The sequence below is a fragment of the Pagrus pagrus genome, assembly GCF_965226575.1.
Source record: "Pagrus pagrus genome assembly, chromosome: 18".
Taxonomy (NCBI): domain Eukaryota; kingdom Metazoa; phylum Chordata; class Actinopteri; order Spariformes; family Sparidae; genus Pagrus; species Pagrus pagrus.
Genome location: NC_140202.1, coordinates 18,471,235 through 18,497,329, shown reverse-complemented (window position 1 = coordinate 18,497,329; position 26,095 = coordinate 18,471,235). Strand labels below are relative to the sequence as shown.

General features: G+C 40.6%; 1 protein-coding gene across 1 annotated transcript in view; it reads left to right on the top strand.

The window, feature by feature from the left end:
* cdin1 (CDAN1 interacting nuclease 1) overlaps window positions 1-26,095 on the top strand; it is a 60,155-nt gene that overhangs the window by 12,057 nt on the left and 22,003 nt on the right. The window contains exons 4-11 of the mRNA XM_084381591.1: window positions 1,328-1,392; window positions 2,237-2,297; window positions 6,085-6,157; window positions 14,331-14,410; window positions 14,784-14,833; window positions 16,382-16,449; window positions 18,743-18,808; window positions 19,591-19,696. Of these exons, the coding sequence (XP_084237717.1) occupies window positions 1,328-1,392; window positions 2,237-2,297; window positions 6,085-6,157; window positions 14,331-14,410; window positions 14,784-14,833; window positions 16,382-16,449; window positions 18,743-18,808; window positions 19,591-19,696 (569 nt within the window). The remainder of the gene's footprint in view (window positions 1-1,327; window positions 1,393-2,236; window positions 2,298-6,084; window positions 6,158-14,330; window positions 14,411-14,783; window positions 14,834-16,381; window positions 16,450-18,742; window positions 18,809-19,590; window positions 19,697-26,095) is intronic.

Genomic DNA, 26,095 nt, shown 5'->3' with positions numbered 1-26,095 from the left:
CAGGGTCTGGAATGTGGAATAGGGTCATTGTTTGATCGAAAAGGAGGAAATGAATACAAGGTTTGAGTGAGTGGGGGAAGGAGGGGATAGGCTATTTGAACAAGGTTGCATTGGCACACTTTGACCCCCAGCAAACTTATTGAAATTAAATCACTCTGACCCAAGATCTCTTGTGCTGGTTGATATACAATAGAGCCTTAAAGAGGAGCTGAGGCTGCAGTTCATTCAGGGGGACTGAAAAATGTAAAGCTTTTGCATTTGAATGAATTTAATGGAAATAAACTGCCATTTATTATTATCATTATTATTTTTTATTATTGATAATATTATATCTTGGGGTGGACAATTAAAAAAAGCAGATACATTTCTCCATTTGCATCATTAAAACCTAATATTGCATTTAGGGGAGTCGCAATATCACAATATTTACGACACCCATGATATTAAGAAATTAAATATTGATACCATGTTAATAATAAACATATTATAATATTGTTTGAATAATCAGTGAAGATGGTCATCCTGCATCTTTTGTTTATGAGTTCATCTGGTTGCCTTTTCACTAGTAAATGTTCTTTTTTACACTTTATTTTACAGTCATGGTTACAGACTCTCTTTCTATTGATTTCATTGCTAGCAATTTTTTTATTATTGTTATAGTGAATTCATTTGGCCATGATAATCATGTCGTGAAAATCTCATATTGTGAAAACCCTAATTGCATTATATTGTAGTTCTTTTTTGGCACAAGCTCCTCATCCGCCATGTTGCGTCAAATTTCCTTATTTACAATACATAACCCAGTAAAGAGCCTCGAAAAGTAATTTGTTCAGTCAGCATAGCCATCTAGTTGGCTACATCATATAATTGGAATCAAAAGTAACACGACATTAAAGCTGCTGTAAGTCGTCGTTTTAGCTAACTTCCTGTCCATTTTTCAGTTGTGTCCCCTCCTTCCTCTCTACGTCACTGCATGAACATCCAGCTATAATCACCAGATAATCACCTTGTTTCTTGAGCAGACAGGACCGCCTCTTGATGGTGTTCCCTGTCCTGATTGGATAAAGTGGGCAGGGATACCAGAAAATGTCTTTTCTCTTTTACTGTTTGAGCAAGGGTAGAGAAGACATAGGTTACTGACCAAACACTCTGTAACAGTGATTACTGTTGGAAGACAGAGCTATTTAACACTTATTTTACTAAAAATATGTCACTTACAGCAGCTTTAAGTAAAGAGGTATCTTAACTGTCATTATACAACACAGGTTTGCATAATTAAGTGAAATTTGGTAGACCCCTAATTACATCTGTGTTCTCTTTGTGACAGAAACGAACCAAAAGAACAATCTCCAGACACCATGCACCAGATGTTATTGAAAGCCACTACCAAAGGTGCTGTATTACTTTGTTTTGTATCACTTTATTGCTCTTCCCTCTCCTGTCTAGCACTCTGTGTTTATCTTCCTCTCATCTCTATCACTGCTTTTTCCTTCAGCCTCCCACTCTTGTGTGCGCCCTTTGTCTTCTCCGTTCTGAGAAAGGGACTTTGGCAAGTCCCTTCCTCAGTCAGAGAGTAGGTGGGCCACCATGACAGATATAATCTCTTCCAAACAAATCACCACCCTCAGGATTCATTCCAGACCTCCACTTGCACCTGCTAAGTTAAGACTCTGTTCTCCATGTCAAATTGAAAGCAGAAAAATAAATAAATTACCAGCGATTGGACATTTGCCTTACACGGGCTTATGATTGGATGATTATCTGTAATTCAATGAATAAGGATAAATTAGAAAAAAAAAGGAAAAGAAAAACAGGCTGTAGGGGGGAAAGCCTCTTTGCATATTGCAATTAGCCTTTATCTAGCTTATTAGGCCATTGTTCTGGGGAAAACAAGGCTGGATAATGCACTTCTAATCCACTTAGAACAACAAACCTCAGAGATGATCTGGGTAAGATCTGAGGGGAGCTGCAGTTTTAGCTGGCGAGGGAAAAAAGGCTTTTTGGGCGGCAGGGGTTAACTAACTATCATATGCTTGTCTGGCTTCAAGGAAATTTGAAGCCCTTCAAGCAGTGCTGTTTTAACCGCACTGAGCCTGCCATATGCCACCTAGGGCAAAGTCATCAGGGACATTAGCATGTCTTGGCTAGCCCGGTCTAGTCCCCTCTACCCCTTCTGTCTGCCTTTGTGGGCCATGTTTTTTTTTCACTGCTGTTGTTCTTCTTTGTTATAATAAAGGTATCTGAGAGAAGCCAAGGCACAACCCACTGCTCCCGTTCTGCTGGAGTTGGCCAATGAGGTAATGACTCAACCTTTAAGGTTTTTTCTCCCGCTCTCTCCCTTGCTCTCTTTTTTCTTATCTTTGAAAAAGAAAAACTCCTCAACTGATGCTTACTTTTTTTTCGTCAGGCAGAAATTGGCTGCAGTTTTTGATTTTCTCCCTTGTCTGTTAGTCATTATCAAAATTGGTAAAATGGTCCATTATCAATTATTTAATGTAATTAGCTCTCGCCTCCATTAAGCAGATGTGAAAATACTTCTTGTGTTTGATTATATAATTTCCCAAATTGCACTTCAGGCGGAGTTGCGGCAAACTGCGGACAGGTGAGGGCAGGGTCATTGGTTGATTCTTCTCTTCATCACTTCATCTTGTTTACTTTAGTAGGTCAGTGTAGGTTTCGTCCTCTGGTTGATGTAGCAAACGGTATTCATACATATAATTATTTAGGTAGGGCTGAATGATATGCAAAAAAAATCATATTGCGATTATTACAGATACAGATATTGTGATATTGTGATTATGAGTCATGATTATGATATTATTTATTTATAGGGGTTTTTCATCAATGAATAGGTGACTGGATAAATAAGACTATACCCCCCTACAAAATGAATGTAAAAAAACATGAGGAATGAATAAATAAATAAGTAAACGAATAAGAAAAAAACAAACAACAAAAGAAAACACATGCTGCAAAGTGCATTTGGCCAACCTTTTAAAAACCCAGTATTTTACAGATTTCACTGCAGGTCCAGAAAGAGGTACAAGGCAGTTGTTTGGAGAAGAGACAGTTCTACTAGTCCTTGATGTGCTGTAACACAGGGTTTCATATTCTGAGACACCTGAGGGTTGCCAGATAGTTCGTGTCTCAGTCTTTCAACGTGCGAAATGTCCATCAGTTCCTTCAACCCAGTTGAAAACAGTCATGATTTTAATGGCAATGGTAATATTTGCGTTTCATTTTACCTGAAAATAATATTAAAATGATGATGTGATGTTTGCTGGGGTTTGTACCAAACAAGCATGTTCCTCTGTAGAGCCATAATTCTTTGTATATGCTGGTTTGTTGTGACACATTTTACTTACAGCACAACAGTGCAGCTCCATGTTGTGATTTTGATTATATTTCAATTGATTTGTACATGTATGTGAACTTCAATCCAAGTTATTCGGGTAGAGAACGTTTGTGTATTTTTTTAAAATAGCCTCATGCTCTGAGCACTTACATTATTCACATGACCAAGTTTGTGAATTTCACAATAGTGAAAATTAATCTACTCAGTGGCCACTAGTGTTTCTTACATTTTGCACCTATTCAGTAAATTATCGTTTCTGTTAGAATAGTACCAAAGAATCAACCAACAGTTCCTACTCAGTAAACAAAATGCAGCAAAGGCAGCTAATGTGACTGAATTACTTACAAACTAATATTGTTTTGTTTTCTTTCTTATTTATTTATCTTTTGTCATTTGAATACATTGTTTGTCTTGTGGTCTCCTCTTATTTGTATTGTTAGAATAGGCTGCATAACCTTTTAAAATATTTAAATGCACATTTAAATTTTTATTGGTGCTTACACCGAGCAACGAGATTTGAGGGTTTCTTAATCTAAAATCAGAGTAGTTCATACGCATCAGTGGCAGCTCAAAGCTAACTGCCATTATTCATTCTCCATTTAATTGACACATGATTTTTTTTTTCCTCCAAAGGATTAAATTCAGCTCAGAGATAACTGTCTATGAACCATTTAACTGTCATTTTAATATGCTACTTAACATTTAAACCAAGCACTCATGGTCTCCCAGACCGCTAATTGATGTAGTTTCATCCCTTTATGAGACAATATATCTCCAACAGAGGGAAATGATTAACAATGATGAAAACTATTCATGGATTTCTTTTTTTTTTTGCCCCCAGTAGTCTTCTATGAATGAAGGGTCTAAACTCGACATTTGCTGTTTTTTGCATGCTTTATTTGGCACTTTATGTAAAGGTTACTTAAACAGTCAGGGTTTAGAGCAGGTGCAGTTATGCTGCACTGTTTGTGACACCCATTAGCTTTGGCGGCTGATAAAACCGGAGTTTTACTGAACAATAATTGTTTTCTGCAGGATTTCAAGGCTGTGTGAATCTTAGTCACATGTTAAACTCATGAAGTGCCGCGATCTGACTTGAGAACGGAGATGGACTCGTGATTAATATGAAAATTAGGGAGATGCAAGTACCTGAACTAATCAGGTGGTCCTTATTCAGGCTGGGCCAGCGTTGGTAATGTTGCCATTTTTCATGTGTCAGCCCTGATGCAGGTTACCAGGAATCTGAAGCGCTCTCGTTATCCGAAGGTGTGAATGGAGGAAAGGATTGAGAACAGAGAAGACAAGGAGAGGAAATGAGGAGGGGTAGGGGGAGAGGAAAGAGAGCCTCCGTAGCTGCAAGCTACAAATGCTAAGAAACAGCTCAGAAGTCTTAATGAAGATATAAACTCGGCTTTCACCCTTTAATTATTATAGACACGTTTGGCCTTTTTTACACGCTGCCTTCTTAGTGCAATATTATGGAGATGTTAACAAATACTACTGCGGGTAAAAAGACATTGTTTAGAGAGAAGCCGCTCTGCTCCGAGCGTTACTAGGAAGCATCAGAGAGAAGATGAAACCCACCACTCTCACTATAGGCTGAGGGCAAATTCGCTTTTGGTACCCAATTATGCTAACAAGAGAAAAAATTATCCTCAGCTGCAAGAACGTTGTGTTTCATAACGAGCTGGCTAGGAATGGCAGTCTTCAAGCAATGTTTTAATTCCCTCCCTACTGAAGAGGCTGTGAAATTTCTGTTGTAAATGACTTCATGTGTCTTCTTATTTGCAGCGTCTGTATTGTTTAAACTAAGGCAAACACAAAACTTTTGAAAAATACATTCGCTCCGTTGCTTCAAAACGTTTGAGACTTTTTGTGGTTGATACCTTTTAATTGAGAATAACTGTTGTTGTTGTTGTTTTTTTATTGCATACCATTTGAAAACTTTTTTGTTGTGATTTTATTTAGAATGAGTGGAGGTGCATTGTGCTGATAACAATATGGTCAGACAGACACCTTCAGTATCAGTCATTAGTGCTCCCTTACCTGTCAGGGCTTCTCCCTGCCCTCAAACCAAAAACATTGCACACCTCTCAAGGTGTCTTTTGTGTTCAAAGAGTGCTGCAGCCATAGGTTCTCTGCTTCCTATTAAGGACTGCATTCCCACAGTCCCTCCGGTGTGTCCTGTTGGTTTGTGCAGTTTTGCCTTGGTGATCATCCTATGATTAAAGCCTTCCATTGTCTCTAGCCTGTGTGCTGCTTTCTCATACGAGATGAGAGACTACGGTTGTCCGCTTGACAGAGGCAAAGGCAATTCAGCCGGGTAGCCTGGCTGCGTAATAGGCGATCCCTTGTTCCTGTGGGAAAGGTTACTGCAAAGCAAGGCTTTCAAAGACCAATTTGCACAGGGAGTGTCGAAAGTTAGGTCAAGGTTTGGAAACGCAATAATATCATTTAGAGCCATTACAATCATTATTATCTATGTGACATCAGCCAAAGGTAGGTTGACCGTGCAGTTTCAGTGCTGTAATTCTTTGGTTCTTTGAAATATGTTCGCACTTCCAGCTGGATCTGCGAGTTTTAGTCTGAAGGTTTGTAAATGGAGTAATTCTCCAGAGAGGGATAACAGTTCCACTGTGTTTTGAAGTCGTATTAACTCGCTGGTGATGCCATCGCCTATTTTTTTTATTAAGGCAAATTCTCTTTTGTGTTGTCCAATCTATGTAAAGGTGGATCTGTCTCCTGCACTGATGGCTCGTATCATCCTGGACAGGTACCTTCAGGACCTGGAGGGTGAAATGCGTGAGTAACACTTTTTCCATTCCCCACTCTTTCCTTTCTATCATCCCTCCCATCAGTCTTAATTGTAGCACTTTGTCTTCTGAATCTCCTTCTGTTTGAGTCCCAATTCCAGCTCTCGCGGCTGTATTTTCAGCCTGTCCAAGCCTAATGAGAGACAGACCACATTTAGTAGAAGCCGCATCCCAGCGCACATGACTGGCAATTAAGCACTGGGAGGACCACCCACCTCTCAACTGCAGCGTGGATCAATGCTAGCTCACCTCATCAGTGTTATTTATAACGCCCCTGATTTCTTTCCTCACCCTCCTTCATCCCCCAATGCATCCATCTCTACCCCCTACCTTTTTCTTCCTCCCTCATCCCCATTTCTTAATCCCTACTGGGGTCCTGTGAGGAAAAGCGTGGCAGGAAAAGCAAACCATTCCTAGGTAACGCTGATGGACACGCTGCGGGAGAACCAAATTCCAGACGCAAATATTTTTGTTGAACATGTCAAAGAGATTGTCCAGAAATGGTGTGAATAATTGTCCACGCACATTCTGGTTAGTGTCATTTCTTTTTTTCCCTCTCTAGACCCTTCTTATGTCATCTTCTGTAATATTTTTTTGGCCCATATACTGGCATCAATTGCAGTTCTACCTTTATACATGTGTCATTTGTTAACTCAAACAAAAAAAAACCTTCCTTCTCTCTTTTTTTTTTCCCTCACTCGGCAACTCCTGATATCACATGCACACATGGGTCCATGTCATTTCAACAGGCCGATCTTGAGGATTGTGTGCGTGTCTGCGCAGTAGTCAGTGCTTGGAGAGTGAATCGCATGATGTCAAAAAGACGTGCTTCCAATTTAATCAAGAAAGAGATTAAAGTGGATGTGTGTTATTTTCAACTTCGCCACAGCGCAGCCATTTGTCAAAGTCAAAGATGTGATTGCTTTGGACCCACCGTTATCCACTGCCTGTCAAAATACTAGTCTGAGCAGCTTGTAGAACAGAGCATTCATCCAGGAGAAGCACTCCGTCTCGGATAATAGCACGCTGCATCCCTCCATCTCCATACAGTGGAAACGTGCTTTATTATTGCTCAGAATAGATCTGAAGCGGATGAAACTTCCTGGATGATCGTTGTTTAATTTCAAAACAGTGATGTAAGCGTGCCGCGTTTCAGTGTTCGCAGGCTAGTGACTAATGTCGTGGTTCTTCTCGTAGAGAGTGATTTCACAGAAGCTAGATGGCTTTTACAGGATAATCATAGATCCAAATGAGCCCGACTCAGACTACGTGCTGTGACGAGACACTATGATTTAGATCAGATTAAACGCACAGTTTTCAATTTCCTTCCACTAGGGGTCTCTCAATCAAAACAAAAGATGTAAGTAGCGCAAGATCATGGGAGTTGTTGTCTCCATTGTTGAACTACCACCATTTCCGATGAAAATCGAGCTATGTGACTCAGGCATAGCTAACAGCAAAACAGACAGGAATTAAGCTAACATGACGACAGCACTTACAGCAGCTTTAAAGCAGAAATGCCTAATATCTTTTTTTGTGACCTGCGACACTCAATAATGATGTCATTTGGCCTGTAGCAATAATTACGATATCAACTTATCGTACATATCTAATCAACATGCCGATATATGGACATGCACCAATGAAAAGCGGCAAAGACTATTTATTGTTTTAGTTGTGTGGTTTTATATTTAGCATATTTTTATATTTTTCTACGTTGTCTGAATATTATTAAGAATTAGAAAATGTTCATTGCTCTTTGAAAGGGTGTACTTGCATTATTGTGCTATTATCATTATATCATTGGCATGAAATGGTCTTAAAATGACTATAATATTGTTTATCAAGATTATTTCTGGGTCAATATGTCATCCAATAAAAGAATTTATTGTGACAGGCCTAGATGTCATTATATTGTACCTTTGCCAGCTGTAAAGTCACTCGCTTTGAGGGTGACTTCTGTTTTGACAGAGTCTCCCTGCAGTGTCCTCATGACCCGCCTGGCCTTTGCAAATGAATTGCTGCCCACATTGACTGCGCGGTCAGATCCTCCAATCTCCCTGTGTGTATATTAGACTCCAGTAATGTGCTGCCATTATGAAACAATGCAAGGATAATTGTCTTTGCTGGCAATTAGCTAACAGGTTGGTTCACTGCTATTGTCAGGCATATCCGTCATGGCCCCCTGCAGCACTAGACTGTGCTCCAGTGTGCGTGTTTGTGTGTTTTTGTGGGACTCCAGAGGGAGGGCGGGCGGGCAGGCGCGCTGCAAAGATCAATAGACTTCTATATAAGGGACATTACCCCCAACTGGGTGAGTGGCTTGCCTTTGCCTAGCACCATCGTTTTTTTATTCCCTTTCTCCTTCCCTTTGCATTTAAGAGACACAGGAATGGGGCCTTTGGGACTGTGGAATATATGTACAATCACTAGTGCTGGATCAATACAGAGTTTTAAATTGTTTTCTGTCCCTTCCTTGTTTTGTTTTGCTCGCTTGTTGTTGCGCCCCCACCTACCCACCCACCCACTCCCTCCCCTCCCCTCCCCTCCCCTCTTTCCTTCCTTCCCACTAGCTGCACACACCACCTCGACATGACGACACCACCAACAAGCTGCCTTCCCCCCTCTCTCTCCTTGCAGCAAAAGTATTGGAGAGAGCATCAGTCAAGCAGAATGAAAGACTATCTGGTGGCGCTTGTAAATAAATCAATACATTCAAAGCAGTTTTATCACGTATTGAATATGATATCAACATCCATAATGCTCCTTGTCTCATGAAAACAGACCGGGCAGTAGAGGAGGAAAGGTCACATGTGCACTTTTACACTGTTTATATCCACTATTTTAAGGTCACTAGAAGCTGAATTTGATGTGATTTGTTTGGGAAAATCCAGCATTTTGAACCAGTTGAGACGCTTCAATGTAAAGGAGTTTCAGTGTTGTTATGGACTAATGTGGAGTTGTCCCAAATAGGTTATATGAAATTGACATTTGGGTACTCTTTGTAGATATTGACTCCGATAACAACAATAAAATAAAAAACATTTATTTTCATTACAGTTAAATCTGAGTGATGTCATAAAGTTTCTTATTTTAATGGCTTTGGATTGCTTATAAAACAGTGAGCACGTTATAAATTTTCACTTTTATTTACTATTTAATTTTGTTACTGCTGTCTCAAAATATATAAATATAATGACAGTAAAGTTAAATTGAATTTAATACAGCCAAAAAACCAAAGTGATTTGATTTCAAATGTATGAAAATAGAAAGAAAGGGTTGTAAAACGCTCACATTTGAACGACTTGAGCAAGCAAATGTGTGGTGCTTTACTGATTATCCAAACAACTTACTTTAAATTGATTATTGGAAACTTTGTCTGTAGTCAAGTTAATGATGTAAATGATGTATTACCTGTACTGCAAGAAAAACCTTTTTTAAATGTTCTCGTCGGCAGTGACAGATGGAGCTCACACGGATAACTGATTAGTTTTCAATTAAATACAGTAAGTCACCAACTATTCTGAAAAGCAATCTTTCAAGGTTTGTTTTGTTCTGTTTTTTTATTTTTTTTTTAGATAAAAAAATTGTCTGAGTTGTTTAAAGTGAATGATTTCTGTTTTCTTTGCTCCTCTATGTAAGTAAACCAAATATCTTTAGCTTGTGGACAAATAAGTCATTTGGCGATGTCATTGTGGGCTTTGGGAAATGCTCAATAGCATTTTTCATTGAATTCGGACATTTTACACACCAAACAGTTAATCAAGAATATAACCAACAGTTTAATCGAAAATGAAAATAATTGTTAATTGCAGCTGTTGGGACAAATATCATGAACTGGATTAAACCTACACGTGTGTACATGCTATGTGTCTCAGGCCACTTTTACGTTCTGTAAATGACACAGCTGCATTGTAAACAGCTGTATTGTCATTCCAGCTTTATGTCTGTAGGTACTACCTCTGAGAAGTCACCAGCAGGCACATTGGGGGAGCTCCAGTTCTTTCTTTCCCCACTCCTGCTATCTCTTCATCTTTCTTCCTATTCCTCCTTTGACAGGAGTTGATGTGCCTCTAGATTTAGACATACTTTTTTGAGGAGGCAATTTTGCTAGCTATTTGACCTTTTCCATTTTCCCAAGGCCCAGCTCCAGATTAGATTGCTGCTCCATGTTTTGTAACTATGTGATTCGACCGCCTTTAAGATTTATTGTCACATTCCTTTACAGAAGCCTTGTACGCGAGGTTATAAACGTCTCGCGTTTGATGTTAACACTGTGAGAATGTTACCCGTCGACTGTGATCCTTTGGTTCCTTGACAGAATTCATAATAGCTCCAGTGTTTTGCAGATCAGACGTGTTGATAACTGAATATTGTGTTATGTTCCATCCAGTAAAATCTCAACTTCCACTGCGATTGTTATGGTTCCTCCTCTCTTGTCTTCAAGTGCTCCTCTTTTCTCTCTCTCACCTCTCCGCTGTGGTGGAGCTGGTGTGTATATGCAGCCTTTTCTTTTTTTCTTTTTTTTTCATATAATGAGAGCAAGGGCACTTCATTAGCAAGAAGGAGGGAGTAAGGAGGCAAAGGCAGGATGAGTGTTTCCCGTGCGTGTGTGTATATGCATGCAAGGGGTGGGTGCAAGGGAGGTAAGCAGCAGCGTGGCACTTCACTTGACAAGTATACTAATTACTCCTTTTCAGCAGAGAAGCTCCAGTCAGCCTCTGCCACAGTCTAATGGCCTGACCTAGGAAGCCTCTCTCCATAGCAAGAGCCTCCCCAGATCTACTATTACTACTGCTACACACACACACACACACACACACACACACACACACAGAAATGTAGAGTCTCATCTCACCGCTATCAGGGAGAATCAGGTGGAAGCAGATCAGTTCTGCCCCAGTAACCTCTTCAGGGACTGGGCTCCTCCTGCACAGGAGATACCACCTCATATCATCAACTAGCACCTACACACCACCATAGATAGCTTAAAAAAAAAACACATATTTTTTTTCTCTCTCTCTCTCTTTCTTTCTCTCACGCTCTCTCTCGTTCCCATCTTCTGTTTTTTTTTTTCAATACGGGAGGATAAATTTAAAAGGAGTAAATTGGAAAATCAAATGAGGGCTTTAGGCAGCCGCAGAGATTTGCAGAGCTGTCGGCCAGCGTCGCAGAGCCTCATCCATCATGTCCCACAAGTAGTCAATTCCTCTAGTATCTGTAAATGTTTTCAGATATTAGCCAATTTATATGCTCCGAGATTCATCATGGAAAATCAGCTTTAGCGGCGCACATTATCAGGACCTGTCTCTCCCTTGCTCCATGAAGTTTGATGAACGAGTGCCCCTCCACAGCTCAATGGCTGGTGCACGGGGAGTATTGAGGGAGGGGGGGGAGGGGGGGATGTGGGCACATAGAGGAAATGTGTAAGTAGCCCCCACCGCCGCCCCCCGTGGAAGAAAAAAAAGTGGGGTTTTTTAATTAATAAACAAACTTGCAGAGGAGCTCATCAGTGTCAGGGGCAATAACAATCGTCATCCGTTATTGTTTATTACGGTCCTCCCTCAACAAATGTTGCGATCTAATGAGGTTTCCAAACATTTTTTTGTGTGTGAGATAATGACTTTTTCACCCTAGTGGAGAGAGGAAGAGTACTTACAAATGACACAAGTAAGCAATGAGAAATCAAGCCAAGGTTATGTCGCTCTTACCTCGCCTTTATATAGTTTATTTTGTTTTTTAGCTGCATATGAAAACAGGCTTGTGATTTGTTTACACTGGTTGTTTTCTTTAGCAAATCCCAATGGAGGCGTAGCGTTTCACATCTATTATTCTCCTCTTCTCTGTTCTTTCTGTTCAGATGTTGACGGTGTGATACAGTGCCTTAGTCAGAATTTATACCAACATGGGACAATTACAGTAAATTTGGCGACTGTTTACAAGGTGCAAAGTCGTGCTGCAGGGCTTTGTTCTCTGTGTCTGGTGTTCTTCAGATTATGCTTTTTATTTTCCTGCACATGTTTTATGTGTGCGTCTGTGTGTGCCTTGAGTGTGTGTATTTAAAGAGCACAGTGTGTGTGTGCGTGGCAGAGAGGAGCTCAGGGTGTCATAGAGGAGTGCTGCCGTGCAAGGCGGGGGCGTCTTTAATAAATGTATGCTGATGTTGGAGGCTGCAACGATGCGAGGGATGCAAGGGCCCTGTTGTTATTTACTGCTGTGTTTGTGCACAGCAGCGAATCCTGGGCCTGCAAATGGCATTACAGCCCGTGATGAATGAGCATTAGGGTAAACTCATTTTAAAAGCATCCTGATTTATTAGCGGCCCGGCCTTCCATTTTCATCAGGTCAATGCTTGGCTGAAATTCCACAATGTCAGCGCCAAGGTCACCTCTTTATGGCTATTTTTAACCCCATCGCTCAAAAAGAGCAGGAGAAAGGGATCCTATGCCTTATAATGGCCAGCCACCAAAAATATCACAGAGAGAAGGAGAGAGAGAGAGAGGGAGAAGCCTGGTCCTGGCAGTGTGTGTTTGTGTGTGTTACGTGAGAGACCAAAATGTGGTGGTGGTCAACCTCCAATTATGAGTGCTAGTAAGACAAGAGCTTTAATGGCTACCGTTTGCCTTCGGGGAGGTTTATTACACACTACTGTTTTGCAGAAGCAGCGTCAAATCTATAAAACGACCATTAGGAAGAGGGAAAAAATCAATCAAAATGCCATTAAAGTGGAATAAGTTGCCAATATTGCTGATGTGGTTGCGGGTCCTTTGATTTTCCTTCAGATTATTAGGCACAGTCGAGTAGTGACTTTGTTAAGGGAAACCAGTGTTGTTGGGGAGTAATATGTCTGCTGGCTTCATAAAGTTTGCTGCCTCATATTTCCCGCTTTATTGATTATCCATTATCATTTGTCATGAGGTGTCCTAACTCAAGGGGAAAATATAACCCTCTTTCTTCACCGCCGCCCGCGCTGCACAGGAGCATGGTATGGATCTGCGTGTGAGGGTACCAATCTCTGAGAAAAATGAGCAAAGAAATAAAGCACAGCCGTGTGCCTTGCAGCTCTAAGAGGGAGTGCGGGGTTATGGGGTGGGCTGGGGGAGTACCGTGGCTGGGGGAGACTGGAACAGAGAGGAGGTAGGGAGGGAAAAAAAAAAGAGATGGCAGAGAAAGATGGAGACAAAGAAGGAGAAACAGAAAGAGAGGAGGGAGCGTTGAATGGGTTTTGTTCTTCTCCACCCTCCCGCCTCTTTATTTCATCATAAGGTAGATGAGGGATGTTTGTCCTCTGTGATAGTTTTCTCAGGGAGTGGTAGCTATGAAAGAAATGCAAAGAGGAAGACAGGACAGGAAAAAAAAGGGTTTAAAATGTTCTTCTATTTGCTTCTTTATTAATGAAATACATTTAACAGATGCTTAATGATCTAGTCAGTGTTGGTAAATGTGCTCCCGAGTCACTCTTTTGTTTTAGCAGTTTTTTTTATAAATCCTCAAATAAGCCGTCTTGTTTTTAGCAGTTATATACTTTGGACATTTTTTTCTAGATGAGCTTGTGAATATCTGCACAATGTTGGCGCAGGCACCATCCATGCCTGAAATGTGAATAGAAACATTCCTTGTATTGTCTGTAATGCTGCAAGTCTGTCAGGACCATGTATCACTAAAATGGCGTGCCTCAACCATTTCGTCACACAATGATACAATCCATTTAATCCAAATCTTTTTAAGAAATGATTTAAGGAATTTTTTGCTGTTGCAGTGCCAGCGCATCAATCCAGCGAGCTTTCCTCTCCTGATTTATAATGTTAGTAGAGCAAGAATGGGGATGAGAGATGCAGAATAGTCGGCGTTCATAACATAGATAAACTACATGGGGCTCCTGTGCTGTGGACTGAAACATTTATCTATAGAAAATCTGTATAGACACCAGGCAGCCATCTAATGGACTCGTGTGGAAATACTGCACTAACAGAGGCATGGTGAATTACAGCGTGTCAAGCCTGTCTTTTGTCTGTGTATTGTCACTGTTTGCTCTCAATTCAACGCGGGAATTAGAATACATAGTTTTCACATTAACAGGTTAGAGGAGCTATAGTGTTTAATGCAATTCGCACACTGATATTAATGTGTTTTTTGTATTTGTTTCTCTGTCTCGTTCTTAGCTTCTAAAGCAGTCCTCAACAGCATGCTCAAGGAGCCGTCGCTAATTCCAGACCAAATTTTGGCCAAAAACATCTACCAGGTAAGTGCTGTACATTTAAATTCAAACTGAAATATTATAGGAAATCATTTCAAGTGTTTTTGTCAATTTTTATAAAATTCCATTTTTGTATACTTTTTCCCACCGTACCTTTTTGCATGTAACAAATCTTTTGCGTAGTGAGTTTTTAAGTGATGTCGTACCACCTGGCTGACAGACGGCATCAGCCGCTCATGTTTGCTGATGAGGTCACGTGAGAGCCGGCGGTCATGCCTGCCAATCTGCCAGCATCTCCTGTGTTTTCTCCTTTTTTTCCCCGGCACTGTACCGGCTTCCTCACCTCACCAACCCTTCTCACCCACCCGCCCCTTTTTTTTTTTTCGCACGCCATAATATTTCTTCCCCCTCTTTTCAGTGCACAATAAATGACTGCTGTTATGGACCGCTGGTAGACTGCATCAAACAGTATCCTATCCCATAAAATTTTAAGCCTGAAATTGACGAGGAGCTATTGAAGGGGATGAGATGTGTCTGGCTTCACCTGACATAAAAGTTCTGCTTCACAGGGGAAGTGTTTCATCCCGCCTGCCACCCCACTATCACCGATACAGGGGCTGAGAGGTGATGGAGGGAAGAGGAGGAGGAGGAGAGAATGGGCTGATCTGAATGCATCTCTATGTGCACACAGTGGATCAGACCCAATGTTGTATGATACAAGAAGACAAATCATTCATAAGCCTCGTCGTGGTTAATGTGTTCTTTTGTTTTGTATTTTATTTAACCTAGATGATGTGTTATTTTATACAAAATGCTGTATTTTAAAACAATTTTTAATTAGATTTTCTTTAGTTCGGTGATCAGCACCTTGGAGAGCTCAGGGCACATCAGTCCAACTTGAACTGATAATTTTATTGCATTGTGTTTATTCGTAATTCAGTTGTGCTCCTCGTGTTTCTAGTGTTTCCCTTCCCTTTCTTTCCCAACAAATACCCCCCTCCTCCTCTAGCTGGGGCTTGGCCTTGACTATAGGGGCAGAACTGGAGTCCAGGCTATTTAGGGGCAAGCAGCTGGGTAGCAGACCAACTCTTTCCGGGGGGAGGAGACTTATTTGAATGAGCATACATGTGTACGTCTGTATGTTATTGTGTCTGTCCAAGCTTTCATGTGCGTGGTGGGGCTGGGTCATTCTGTTCATAGCCAGTCAACCCTGTCCCATCCTGCCCCCTTTCCACATCCCCCCCTTTTACCTTTCTTTGGTTGTCCGCTCATCAGTGTCAACTCGGAGTCAGTTACTCCACCATAGAGAGTTCATGATAACCGCCCACTACTAAGAGCTCCATCCTCACATGGGAGGAATAGCTCTTAGTGCATTTGTACCAATCTTGAATTGTATTAATTAATTAGAATCCATTTTGAGTGATTAGTGTTTGTTGAGGGCAGTATAATGCCTTAAGAACTTTTCTTGGAAAAGCATGTATGACATCCGGCCCTCTGCAAATGCAGGATTCCTTCGGGGAGCTTGCATCCTGATGCAAACTGACATTAATTCTAAAAGCATTTTTCTTCAAGGATTTTAGAGGAATGAGTGGAGCAGCCAGTCCAGGCGCTCTATGCATTTTGCCAAATTGGCATTTGTTTCATCTTCCTCATTTAGGTAATGCACTTTGGAGATTTGTTGTGAAAGCAGATTAAGGTTGACCTGCAAACTCTGATTGTGCTCGCGCTATACATTGGCAAAAAGAGAAGTGGCTCTTACTTTGCATCGTAAGCCAATAGTGGAGAAAAGTAACTTTTACTTATGTCAAACATACACATGCTCAGTTAAGCTGAATCATTTAACATCAACACTCTCATGTTGATACCACAGCAACCTACAATGAGCAACTGTGTGTTCTCATTGTGAATTTCACGTTTTTGCCCCGGTTGAGACCGCACTGCTTTAAACATTCTTATGTTTCAGTATACATGTACTGCTGTTGCTATTTGTTGGAAGCCTTGACTCTTTATTCCCAGCGCTATTGGCCAAGAGCATGAGGTGCTGCTCTGTGACAAACTGAAGGAGAGGAACCTTTCCTTTCTAGGTAAGCCACCCCTTAACCTTCTCATCACCTTTCTAAAGTCAGTCTGGTCATGGCATTGCAGCCTTTTTGTAAGCTTAGTAAAAGAAGGCCTGGACATGACTGATGCAGTGGATGTTATCTACTATTGATTTGCCAACAACAAGGAGCTGTTTCAAATATCCTTGGTTGTTTATGGGCCAGCTGTATGAATATTTAAAGAATAAAAGCTTCAAAGGTAGGTTTTAATGTTTCATTAGTTATAATGTTTGGTCCTCTCAGGTCCCTGTTATTTATCCTGTGAGCGTTTCTATTCACATGATTATGTTTTTTTTGTGTGTGTGGGGGTAATGTTTAGAGGAAAAAAAATAAACTCTTTATATTTGGTGTAGTTTTTGACATTTTAAAGCAACTACAAGGAACTTTCATTTGGGTTGATTTTGGCGGCCCCTGTGGACAAGAGCGGTAATGTTTCATGGAATTACGACTGCTTTTCCAATGCACACCACAGCCTCGTATCTTAGCACGAGTATTTGTTTCAGAAGAAGTGAATGAAAGACACAACATATTTTTTAATACTATTTACTCTTATACGCAGGAATTTGACAATGGTGAAACAAAGTCTTTTAGTACTGTTCATACACCTTGGTTACATGTAATCCTAAAGCAACAAAATTAGTCGCTCAGTAGTTATCAACATTTCCTTTTAATATATTTTGTTCTTTTATATATTCATGCCAACAGCAAGATATAGATTGGTAGTGAGGTCAACAAAATTTTGTATGTCATTAAAGTAATATCCACTGAGCTATATCCACCCATGTAAATGTATATATTGATGGAAAATTATGTCTTGCAATGTATTTCATAAATAAAATGTATTACTTAACTTACTGGCAGGAAGAGGTAGATCAATTATTTTCTTTTCTTTCTACTTGTCCTGCCCCAGTATCGGCCATTACCACAAAATATAACAACAAAACGTTCAACTCGCTGCAAAAATTTGTCTGGGAAAATTTTAATTATTTAAATATTTAAATTTAAATAATCTAATTTTACAGGTCTTGTTACCCAGTGACAGGCAATTAAAATAAGTTAATAGAAATAGCCAGTCTTCTTGATGATGTACTTGTTTGGTCATGTACAAGCACCTGTATTAAACTGAGACTGTTTCATGACCACTTGAAAACTCCTTGTAGCTGCTCTAACCAGTTATATTTTATACTTTCCTCGCACCATTGTCTTGTTCCAACATTATAAAATCTAGGTAGAGTGTCCAGGTGTGAAATTATGAAACTGAATTTTTAACCCTCCCGTCTCGCCATAACCCACATCCCATCACCATCCCCTAGGTCAGATGAGTGATGAAGGGTAAAAGTCATTCCCTTTGCCATTAAGACCATATCATTTATTTGGACCTGGAGTGCTGACCTTTCCTCAGAGCTGTGCAGAGGACTGTTCTAAAACTGTCAGAGTTCGAGCGACACAAGGGCCACTGAGGCAGCCTCACCCCATCTGATAAATGGATTGGAAGTAAGCTACCCAACAGCAGGGATGGCCCATTAATTTTAATCAAAGGTGATGCAAAAAGGCGATCAGAGCCACATGACAATGTCAGCAGCCTGGTCGGTATGAATAGAGGCTCCCATCCTATCACACAGACATCTACACCCACATTACCACACCCAGGATGCCCCCTCTGTACCACAGACCTCTGGCAGCCTCACTGACCTCACTCAGCTCTCTTTCTTCCCCCTTGGCTGATACTACCTCCTCACCACCACTGACACCGCCACCCTCCATCTCTCCTCAATTCCCTTCCATGCCCCATTAGTTGAGCTTGGCTGGAGACAAAGAGGCAGGCCCTTGGAACTGAATGACCTGGTCAGCCTGAGATTTAATGGAGAAATCAGGTGTTGTAGGGATAATGGCCGAAGCGCACCAGAAGTCAAGGACAATGGCTGCGGCCTGTGCAGGCAGGGGTCAGGCTTACAGAGTCTATAATGCCAACCTTGTCCCCTCGCTGTATATTTTATAATGCTCTGGCAAACTGGAGAGCAGCTCCTTAACTGGGCTTTACAGGTTTTTGTGCAACGACAGCGAATACGTGGCACATGTAGTTAATGGTTTTACTGTGCTCGCTGTCCTCTACTGTTATTTCTTCTTGGCTAACACTAAGGCGTTTTGTTACCAGCACCTTGGTGAAGGCCGTTAGGTTACCTGCCTTTGATTGATGTACCAGTGCTTGTTCAGTAAAGTGTAAAATCATGGCAAATGAAGAGTCAGATGTTGAAATTCTGCACTTTATCTCCTGTAGATGAAAACCAACTGAGAACTATGGGCTACGACAAAACGCCTGATATCATCCTGGAGGTTCCCATTGGTTAGTAGTTACATTACAGATGTCAGTATTTTCTGTAACTAACTATTATTTTCACTGTAGTTTAATCGGTCTATTATTTTATTAAAGGGTAACTCCACCAATTTTACATATTAAAGTGAGGTAACAGGTCTTTGGGAGTACTACTACATGTGTGAAAAAGTAGTATAAAGCCTTTTGTGGCTCCAGAGGAAGCTGCATGTAATCTGATTTAATTACCTCCAAAGATGTCACTTGATGGCAGATTTGCATTGCGGGTAATGTAGGTGTGGTTACCCTTTAATTAACTGATTAATTGTTTGGTCGATAAAATGTCAGAAAATTGTGAAAAATGTTGTTCAGTGTTTCGCAAAGTCCAAGATAACCTCCTCTAATGTCTTGTTTTGTCCACAGCCCAAAGAAATTCAGTTTACTGTCATAGAGGAGTAAAGACAACAGAAAATATTCACATTTAAGAAGCTGAAATCAGAGACCCTTGACCTTTGTTTGTTAGGAATTTACTCAAACAAATAAATCGATTATGAAAATATTTGGTGATTGATTTAATAGCTGACGACAACAAATTGAGTGCAAAGTCTTTGCAGCTTTAGAAATACCTGCCTGTTAACCTTTGCCTTTCAAAGAGGATTATTTACTTGTCAAAACACTCACATTGATGTTGATTTTTGTGAATGACATGGAGGAAAAAATTAAGTAAATGTCACCTGTCCCTCCGGGCTCTCGCTTGTGTGGTTTTCCTGTTACTGGTTTCCTGAGTGTTGCTGTGTGTTTCTGTCTTTGAAAAGCTGTGGAGGGACACATTGTGCACTGGATTGAGAGCAAAGCCTCGTTCGGAGATGACCACAGCCATCGCACTTATCTCAACGAGCAGTTCTGGAGCTACTGGAACAGGTGAGTCTTCATATTCTCACCTATTTGTATTGTTTGCTCATGTTTTGTCACTTTGCATATTCTCTTTATGACTCCTCCTTTTTGACCACAAACCGCAGTCCGCTTTTCTCAGTATCATAACTCACATTTCTGTCAACCAACGCTAACCACTTCCTCCCTGGCACACGCCACACTAACCCCACACTTCCATATGGTACATCTGTACATCACACTACTTCCACATCCACTCCTGTCATTGGAGCCTTTTACAGCCTGTGAGCTTCATTGTTTTCTAGAGTACCCATATTGTTTTTGAAGGGAAGCTGGGAAATGGGTGATTAATCCATCGCATCTGTTGTCATGAGAACCTTTGGACAGGAACAGGCCCTTGTGGTCTGACCCTGAGGCGACAGAGGTTTATGTATGTGTATGCACATGAAAATGTGTGTGTCTCAATGCTAGAAATGAATAAGATGCATAAAACACCTACTTTGTTAAATGTCTCTTGAAGTGTCCCATTAAATATATTGGTTAGGACAGTCTTTTCCCACTAAATGCCTGCAAAATTGGCTATGTCACACGATGTGTCCTCAACCATTATCCACATCATTTAGCACAATACTGAGTGTTATACAGACTTAATTTCCAACTGGGGTAATCAGGTAGAGCGACTTCTGTGTTGAGTCACACACAGAGAGTAGAGAAGGGCTAGCTCACACATGGTCTTCGCATCCCTGCCTCCCTTGGCACGAGGTTCCAGTCACCAAGTCTAAACGTCACCCACGCTGCCTCCATTCGCCTCGCTAAGGCCCCGGCCCCCCTCAGCCGTGACGGCCAGCTGACATGTTGTGACATGGTGCTGGAACGCCGGGAGGGTCCAGACCCCATGCAGGCAGAGCCAGACTCTCTCTTTGTTTTTGTTTTGCATGTACAGTACCAAATCAGGATCAGACTTCTGGATCTATCAAGACCAAAACACGGAAAAAGAAGCAGTTTATCATGACGGGATTTTTGTGTAGGTTTTTATACACATTGATCTCAAACCTCAAATAAACATTCTATTATCTGACATCGATGACCTTTATCCATCTAACATAGCTTGTTATACTTCTTTCTCCATTGTAGAATATATACACTAAGTTGTTAATACTCTCTCTTTATGATAACCTCTTCATACTCAGGAACATAGGAAAGCTCCAATATATCCTACAAATAATGTAAAATGAATCATTCTGAGTTTTTAGCGATAACTGCTAAGACAGGTTTGTTAAACATGAAAAGAGTGATTTTTTTTTTTTAAGTACCATAAACGAAATGAAAATATTGGTTCCACATTCAGAAAATGTCCCTGCCTTTATATGACTGATTTCACTCTGGAGCTGCCAGCCGAGCCATCATTTGATTTTCAGGGAAGATGACTCATCCAATATCATTGAGCAGTTAAAGTGCGGGAGATGAGGTCAAGGTCGTAATCAATGGTGTGTTTTATTTTCTCAGTGTATCATAGTTTTTTATTTGGAAATGGCCTCCTTCCAGGGGAAAAAGCTCAGTCATTTATTTTTTTACTATTGTTGACGTCAGGAACTAAAAGTCACCGAGGTGTGAATTTTAAAAGGGCCAATCTTTGATGGTTACCATCTTTTTTAGGCCTCATTAAATATCGCTGAGATAGTTGGTGACAGTGAAACGCTTTGCTTAAGCCGTGTTTGATGAGAAAGTACTTAAATGATCTCAGTCAAACCTAAAATATTGTGAAAAGAGCTGATTTGATTAACGCCACAGACAGCGTGACATGAAGATCAGATGTCCCCATAAATATTTCACTGTGTAAGTCAATCTTCTGTCTTCGTTTAGATTGAAGAAAGTGCCGTTAATCTGTCTTTGGTCTCCCCCTTTTGGTACTCGTGGTGTTGAGTTTACAGTAGGTCAAAATATCAGAATACTAATAGGCTGATTGGACTGTAAGGGTTCGTCTGAGCCTTACATATTTGCCCACGGGTGCCTTTCATTGATATTCACTGAGGCGGCCTTGTCCGAGTGTATTAAGGAACTGACAAAGTAGATCCCGTCATGTCAGCCATCAGCCCGGTCAGATAAACATTGTTGTGTCAAAAAAGGAAAAAAAAATGTCAGTCCCTTCAGACCCTACCTTTTCCAGCACCCTTGTAATTTTTAATTGACATTTACTGCTGACATTTGAAAATGTGCCTCATCTTTCTCTTATTGTTAGTCCTTATACGCAGTGCACGCACACACGTACCGCAGATCATAATGCATGTTTGTGTGTAAAGAGAAGGAAGTGAATTTGGGGTCAGTACTTTGTGGTCACAAAAACATAAACCAGTAGAGAAATGAGGGACAAGAGAGTGAAGGGGTGACATCATTTTCCTTTCACTTCTCATTAGTTTGACTCCGTTTATGAGACGAGCCCTGAAGGGCTGATGTTTAGGATGTTTGTCCATTCCTTCATTCATCAGACTTCGGTGCTCGACTCCAAACCTTTTGGTTTTCTTTTTGACTGCCCTTGGAATTGCACTGCAGTGTTTGTAATTACTTCATTGCCCCTGATTGACATTTCCAGTGATTTGCTTATTTTTCATGAATTCCCTCTTTGCTTTAACTGAGCTGCTTCACCCATTGCTTGTGTTAATTGTTCTTGGTTTGCCCTCAAGCATTGCAGAGTGAGCTATGGGGACATGTTTTTGCAGACAGAAAGAAAAAACATAACTAATTTTCCCTCCAAAGCCCTCACCAACTGCATTTATCATCCAAACAATAGTCTTGCCAACACACTAACCCCATAATGAACCCCTCTTCAGTGGAGTGAGGGGTAATGACGCTTCACCTACAATGCTCCCAAGAAAAAAGATAAAAGGGGGGAAAAAATGGAGAGAAAAACGGTCTTCTGCAGAATCAAACGGCGTGTTCAGGCCCAGTGCCTGGATGAGATGGCGAAGCAGCAGCTATTGGTGTCTTACAGCCATCAATCTTAGCTGGTGGCGTTCCAGAGCCAGCGAGCCCTCTGCTCTGACGGATGTTCAGATAATTGAGTTATCCATCTCGCCCAACTATCAGAGTTGCATAAAAATTATTCACCTGCTGGTGAATATTAAACACATAATGAGCCTCTTGTGTGTTTTAGGAGAAGTGGGTAAGGTTAAACACAGCATGTAATGAAATATGGACCCTTGTGTGGTGCCACCTTAACTGCCCCTCCTTTAATATGGTGTACTTAAATCAATTATGGTTGGCAAAGTTCCTCCCATAACTCTCAGAGCAGCAACTAAAGTACTGCCTTTGTGCTTGTCTGATTAGTTTATCTTATCAAATGCTTAATTATATTCAGATAGTGACAAATATTTGCAGACTTCCTGAATATTTGTGCACTCTTGTGTTTTTTTCATTGCTTATTGCCAAGTTTGACTTAATGTTCCCTTAGAGCTTTAGGTACTTAAATGGACAGTTGACCCCAAAATCTAAAAAACACATTTTTCCTCTTGCCTGTAGTGCTATTTATCTCTATTTTTTTGGGTGTGAGTTGTCGCATTTTGGAGATATCGGCCGTAGAGATGAATGCCTTTTTTTATATATATAATGGAACAAGATGGCACTTGGCTTGAGATGCTCTAAGCTCCATAAACATTCATTTGAACAATTCAGCAGCAATGTCTCTTTACAGAAATGATGACACAGTTACTAACAATATTTAAGGTTCAAGGTGCATTTATTCTACAAAACAGAATGCAAGTTGTAATCGGTTTATGCTACACAAGAAAAACTTTTTTTATGGTGAGTGCGGAGGATGAGTGTCTCACAGCCTGAGGGAAGAAGCTGCTTCGTAGTCTGGTGGTACCACAGCGGATACTTCTGTATCTTTTGTCAGACAGCAGCAGGGTGAACAGATAATCCACAGACCCTGTTGTAAGCAGTTCCATATAGGAACTATTTTATTTAACCCGCAACCATGCAATTATTTTTCTAGTTTCCTTGTTTCCTAGTTTCACTGCATGTCTTCTCTGAGTCCACTCATTATTTATTTGTCAGATTATCAGGGATCTTTGTGGCCCCTAATCGCCCTCCATGCAGCAGTTGTGTGCCATGGAAGAAACAATAGAGTAATTCAGAATATACTATACTGTACTATACTAAAATAGCTTTTCAGCATCACAACTACCTTACGCTGTAGTGTGGCACATCAGAAGGGAAAAATTAGAGTTAAATAAATGGATTCAAAGCCAGTTTTTCCCTTTGTTGTTTCCTTTTTTTCCTCCCCCATTCCGCCTAAACCAACACAATGGACAGACTGTGTGGAAATGAGCTTGGACGCCAGCATGCCCCCCTCCCAAAGTAAATCAGCTGTGAGATTCGTAAACTGCAAAATGTGTCAGAGTTGAAAATGTTAGCTCTCTTAATGGAGACTTGAAAAGGTTAGATCTGATAAAAAGCTGTCAGCCGTCCAGAAAAAAATGATTTATAGCAATATAATGGGACAGTATGCCTCATTTCTCCCCCGTATGAGATGGGGGTTAAGACTTTTGGGTTTGCCATTATACATCATCTGGTTTGACCACTTGGAAATTTGTTGAGACACGAATGCACGCACACGCATTACGTTTCATCTGGCTCCTTTGTTTCGATAATTTTCAAAGTCAGTGCCTGTTGTAATGTGGATAATTTATGTCCTCCCATAATTGCCAGCGGAAAATTCTCATGCTCCAAAAGTACAAATCGATCTCCATTCAAATCTGTTTTGCGCATATGAGATTAGTGCTTGTCCTTTGTTGTATCAGTTTCCTGATGCACGTAATGGAGGCAAAACTACAATTAATGAGGAAGTGGTAACTCTGAGGACTCTCAGCAGACTGTTCCTACAACATCCACTAATCTGCTCGCTGACACACTGGCTAATGAATAGACAAAAATCTGATTTATGTGATGTTTCATATTAGTTGACACAGCTGCAATTAGACATCTTGAGGTCTTTGTGAACTTTTTCCAATTATATTTGGAACTGTATGCTGTGGATTTTACAGCTGAAATTGCAGGGTAATTCTGTTATATTCTCAGAACCGTCAATCCATCGGCGACACGAAATTAATTTTTTGATTCAAGATTGCCGTCCTTTTTAATGGACATGTCCATCATTTTTTGTTGAACTTTCCAAAGCAGTAACGAGAGGAATGCTTAATAAGTGGAGTGTAATGACAAAACGTGTGTTAGACGATCCTTATTGAATCAGGCTGATAAACCTTAATCTTTAAACAAGCTTTTATTACTACATCCTTAGATGTGAAGATAGTTTGCTTTAAGAAATATGACCGGTTAAATATGAATAAAGCAATTTGATCATAGTTTAAGGTTCCCATGGGTCCTTTAAACCCTTGATTGAGGGAAAAATCAAGGCTTTATAAATGTTTGAAAATAGACATAAAAAAGAGCAGTAATTTATATATTTTGTACAAGCATTTCTTTGTTTTGATATTTTTTTTAATTTAAACGGGCTCTGTGGAACTTCTGTGTTGTGCCGGAAGCAGATTTCTAAACTAACATTAGCTACTGTTGCTCAGTTGAATTTTATGTTTTAAGAAGGTGTGGGAACCCTGACATTTAAAAATAGTTGCAGGCTGGCCAATATGGCCTCAAAATAAGATTGCATATAATGAGATATTTTGAAATTGCCTCAAATACAATGCTCGTACTGGATGACATAATCAAACATGATATTTTCGACGGAATAACTCAATATCGATATTGTGACAATATTGAAGGGATGACAATTGGTACTTTCAGGTATAATAAATAAGTGGGTAGAGGCAAGTATTAGAACAAGTAGATAGGCTGGTAAGTTCAGGACCAGGAATAGACAACACTTAAGCCATATCACGATGTAACAATATCCAAAATTCAACACAGTATACAGTGTCTTATCATGATAATGATAGAATATCAATATCTTGTATAGCCCTACATGTGTATAAAAGGTGTATGCATGTGTGCTTGCAAACAGCCAGGTTATGTGGTCCCATTTAAAGTAATAGTAGCACAAGAGTAATATAAGCCTTAGCAGCAGCAGCAGCAGCAGGGCCATCATAGAGCCAGAGCAGATAGGGGATGTCACCTGGGAGAGGGCGCCCACAGGGTCGTGGCTGCTGCTGATCCAATGAGGCTGGACATTACAGGGCCATCCCCGAGGACAGGTACTGGCACTTCTGGGGTGACAATGCCACACCTCCGAGACCTGTGCCCTGCCATACTTTAGCCCACCGTCCTGTCAGCGATGTGCACAACAAAGAAATCCCCCCCCTGCAATAGTGGCCTTTAAAAAAGATATGTACCAGTGTTTCAATATGTGAATAGCTGCATTACCGCAGCTACCAGCAGTGTGTTTAGTTTCTAATAAAAGCCTCTCTATTGTGATGG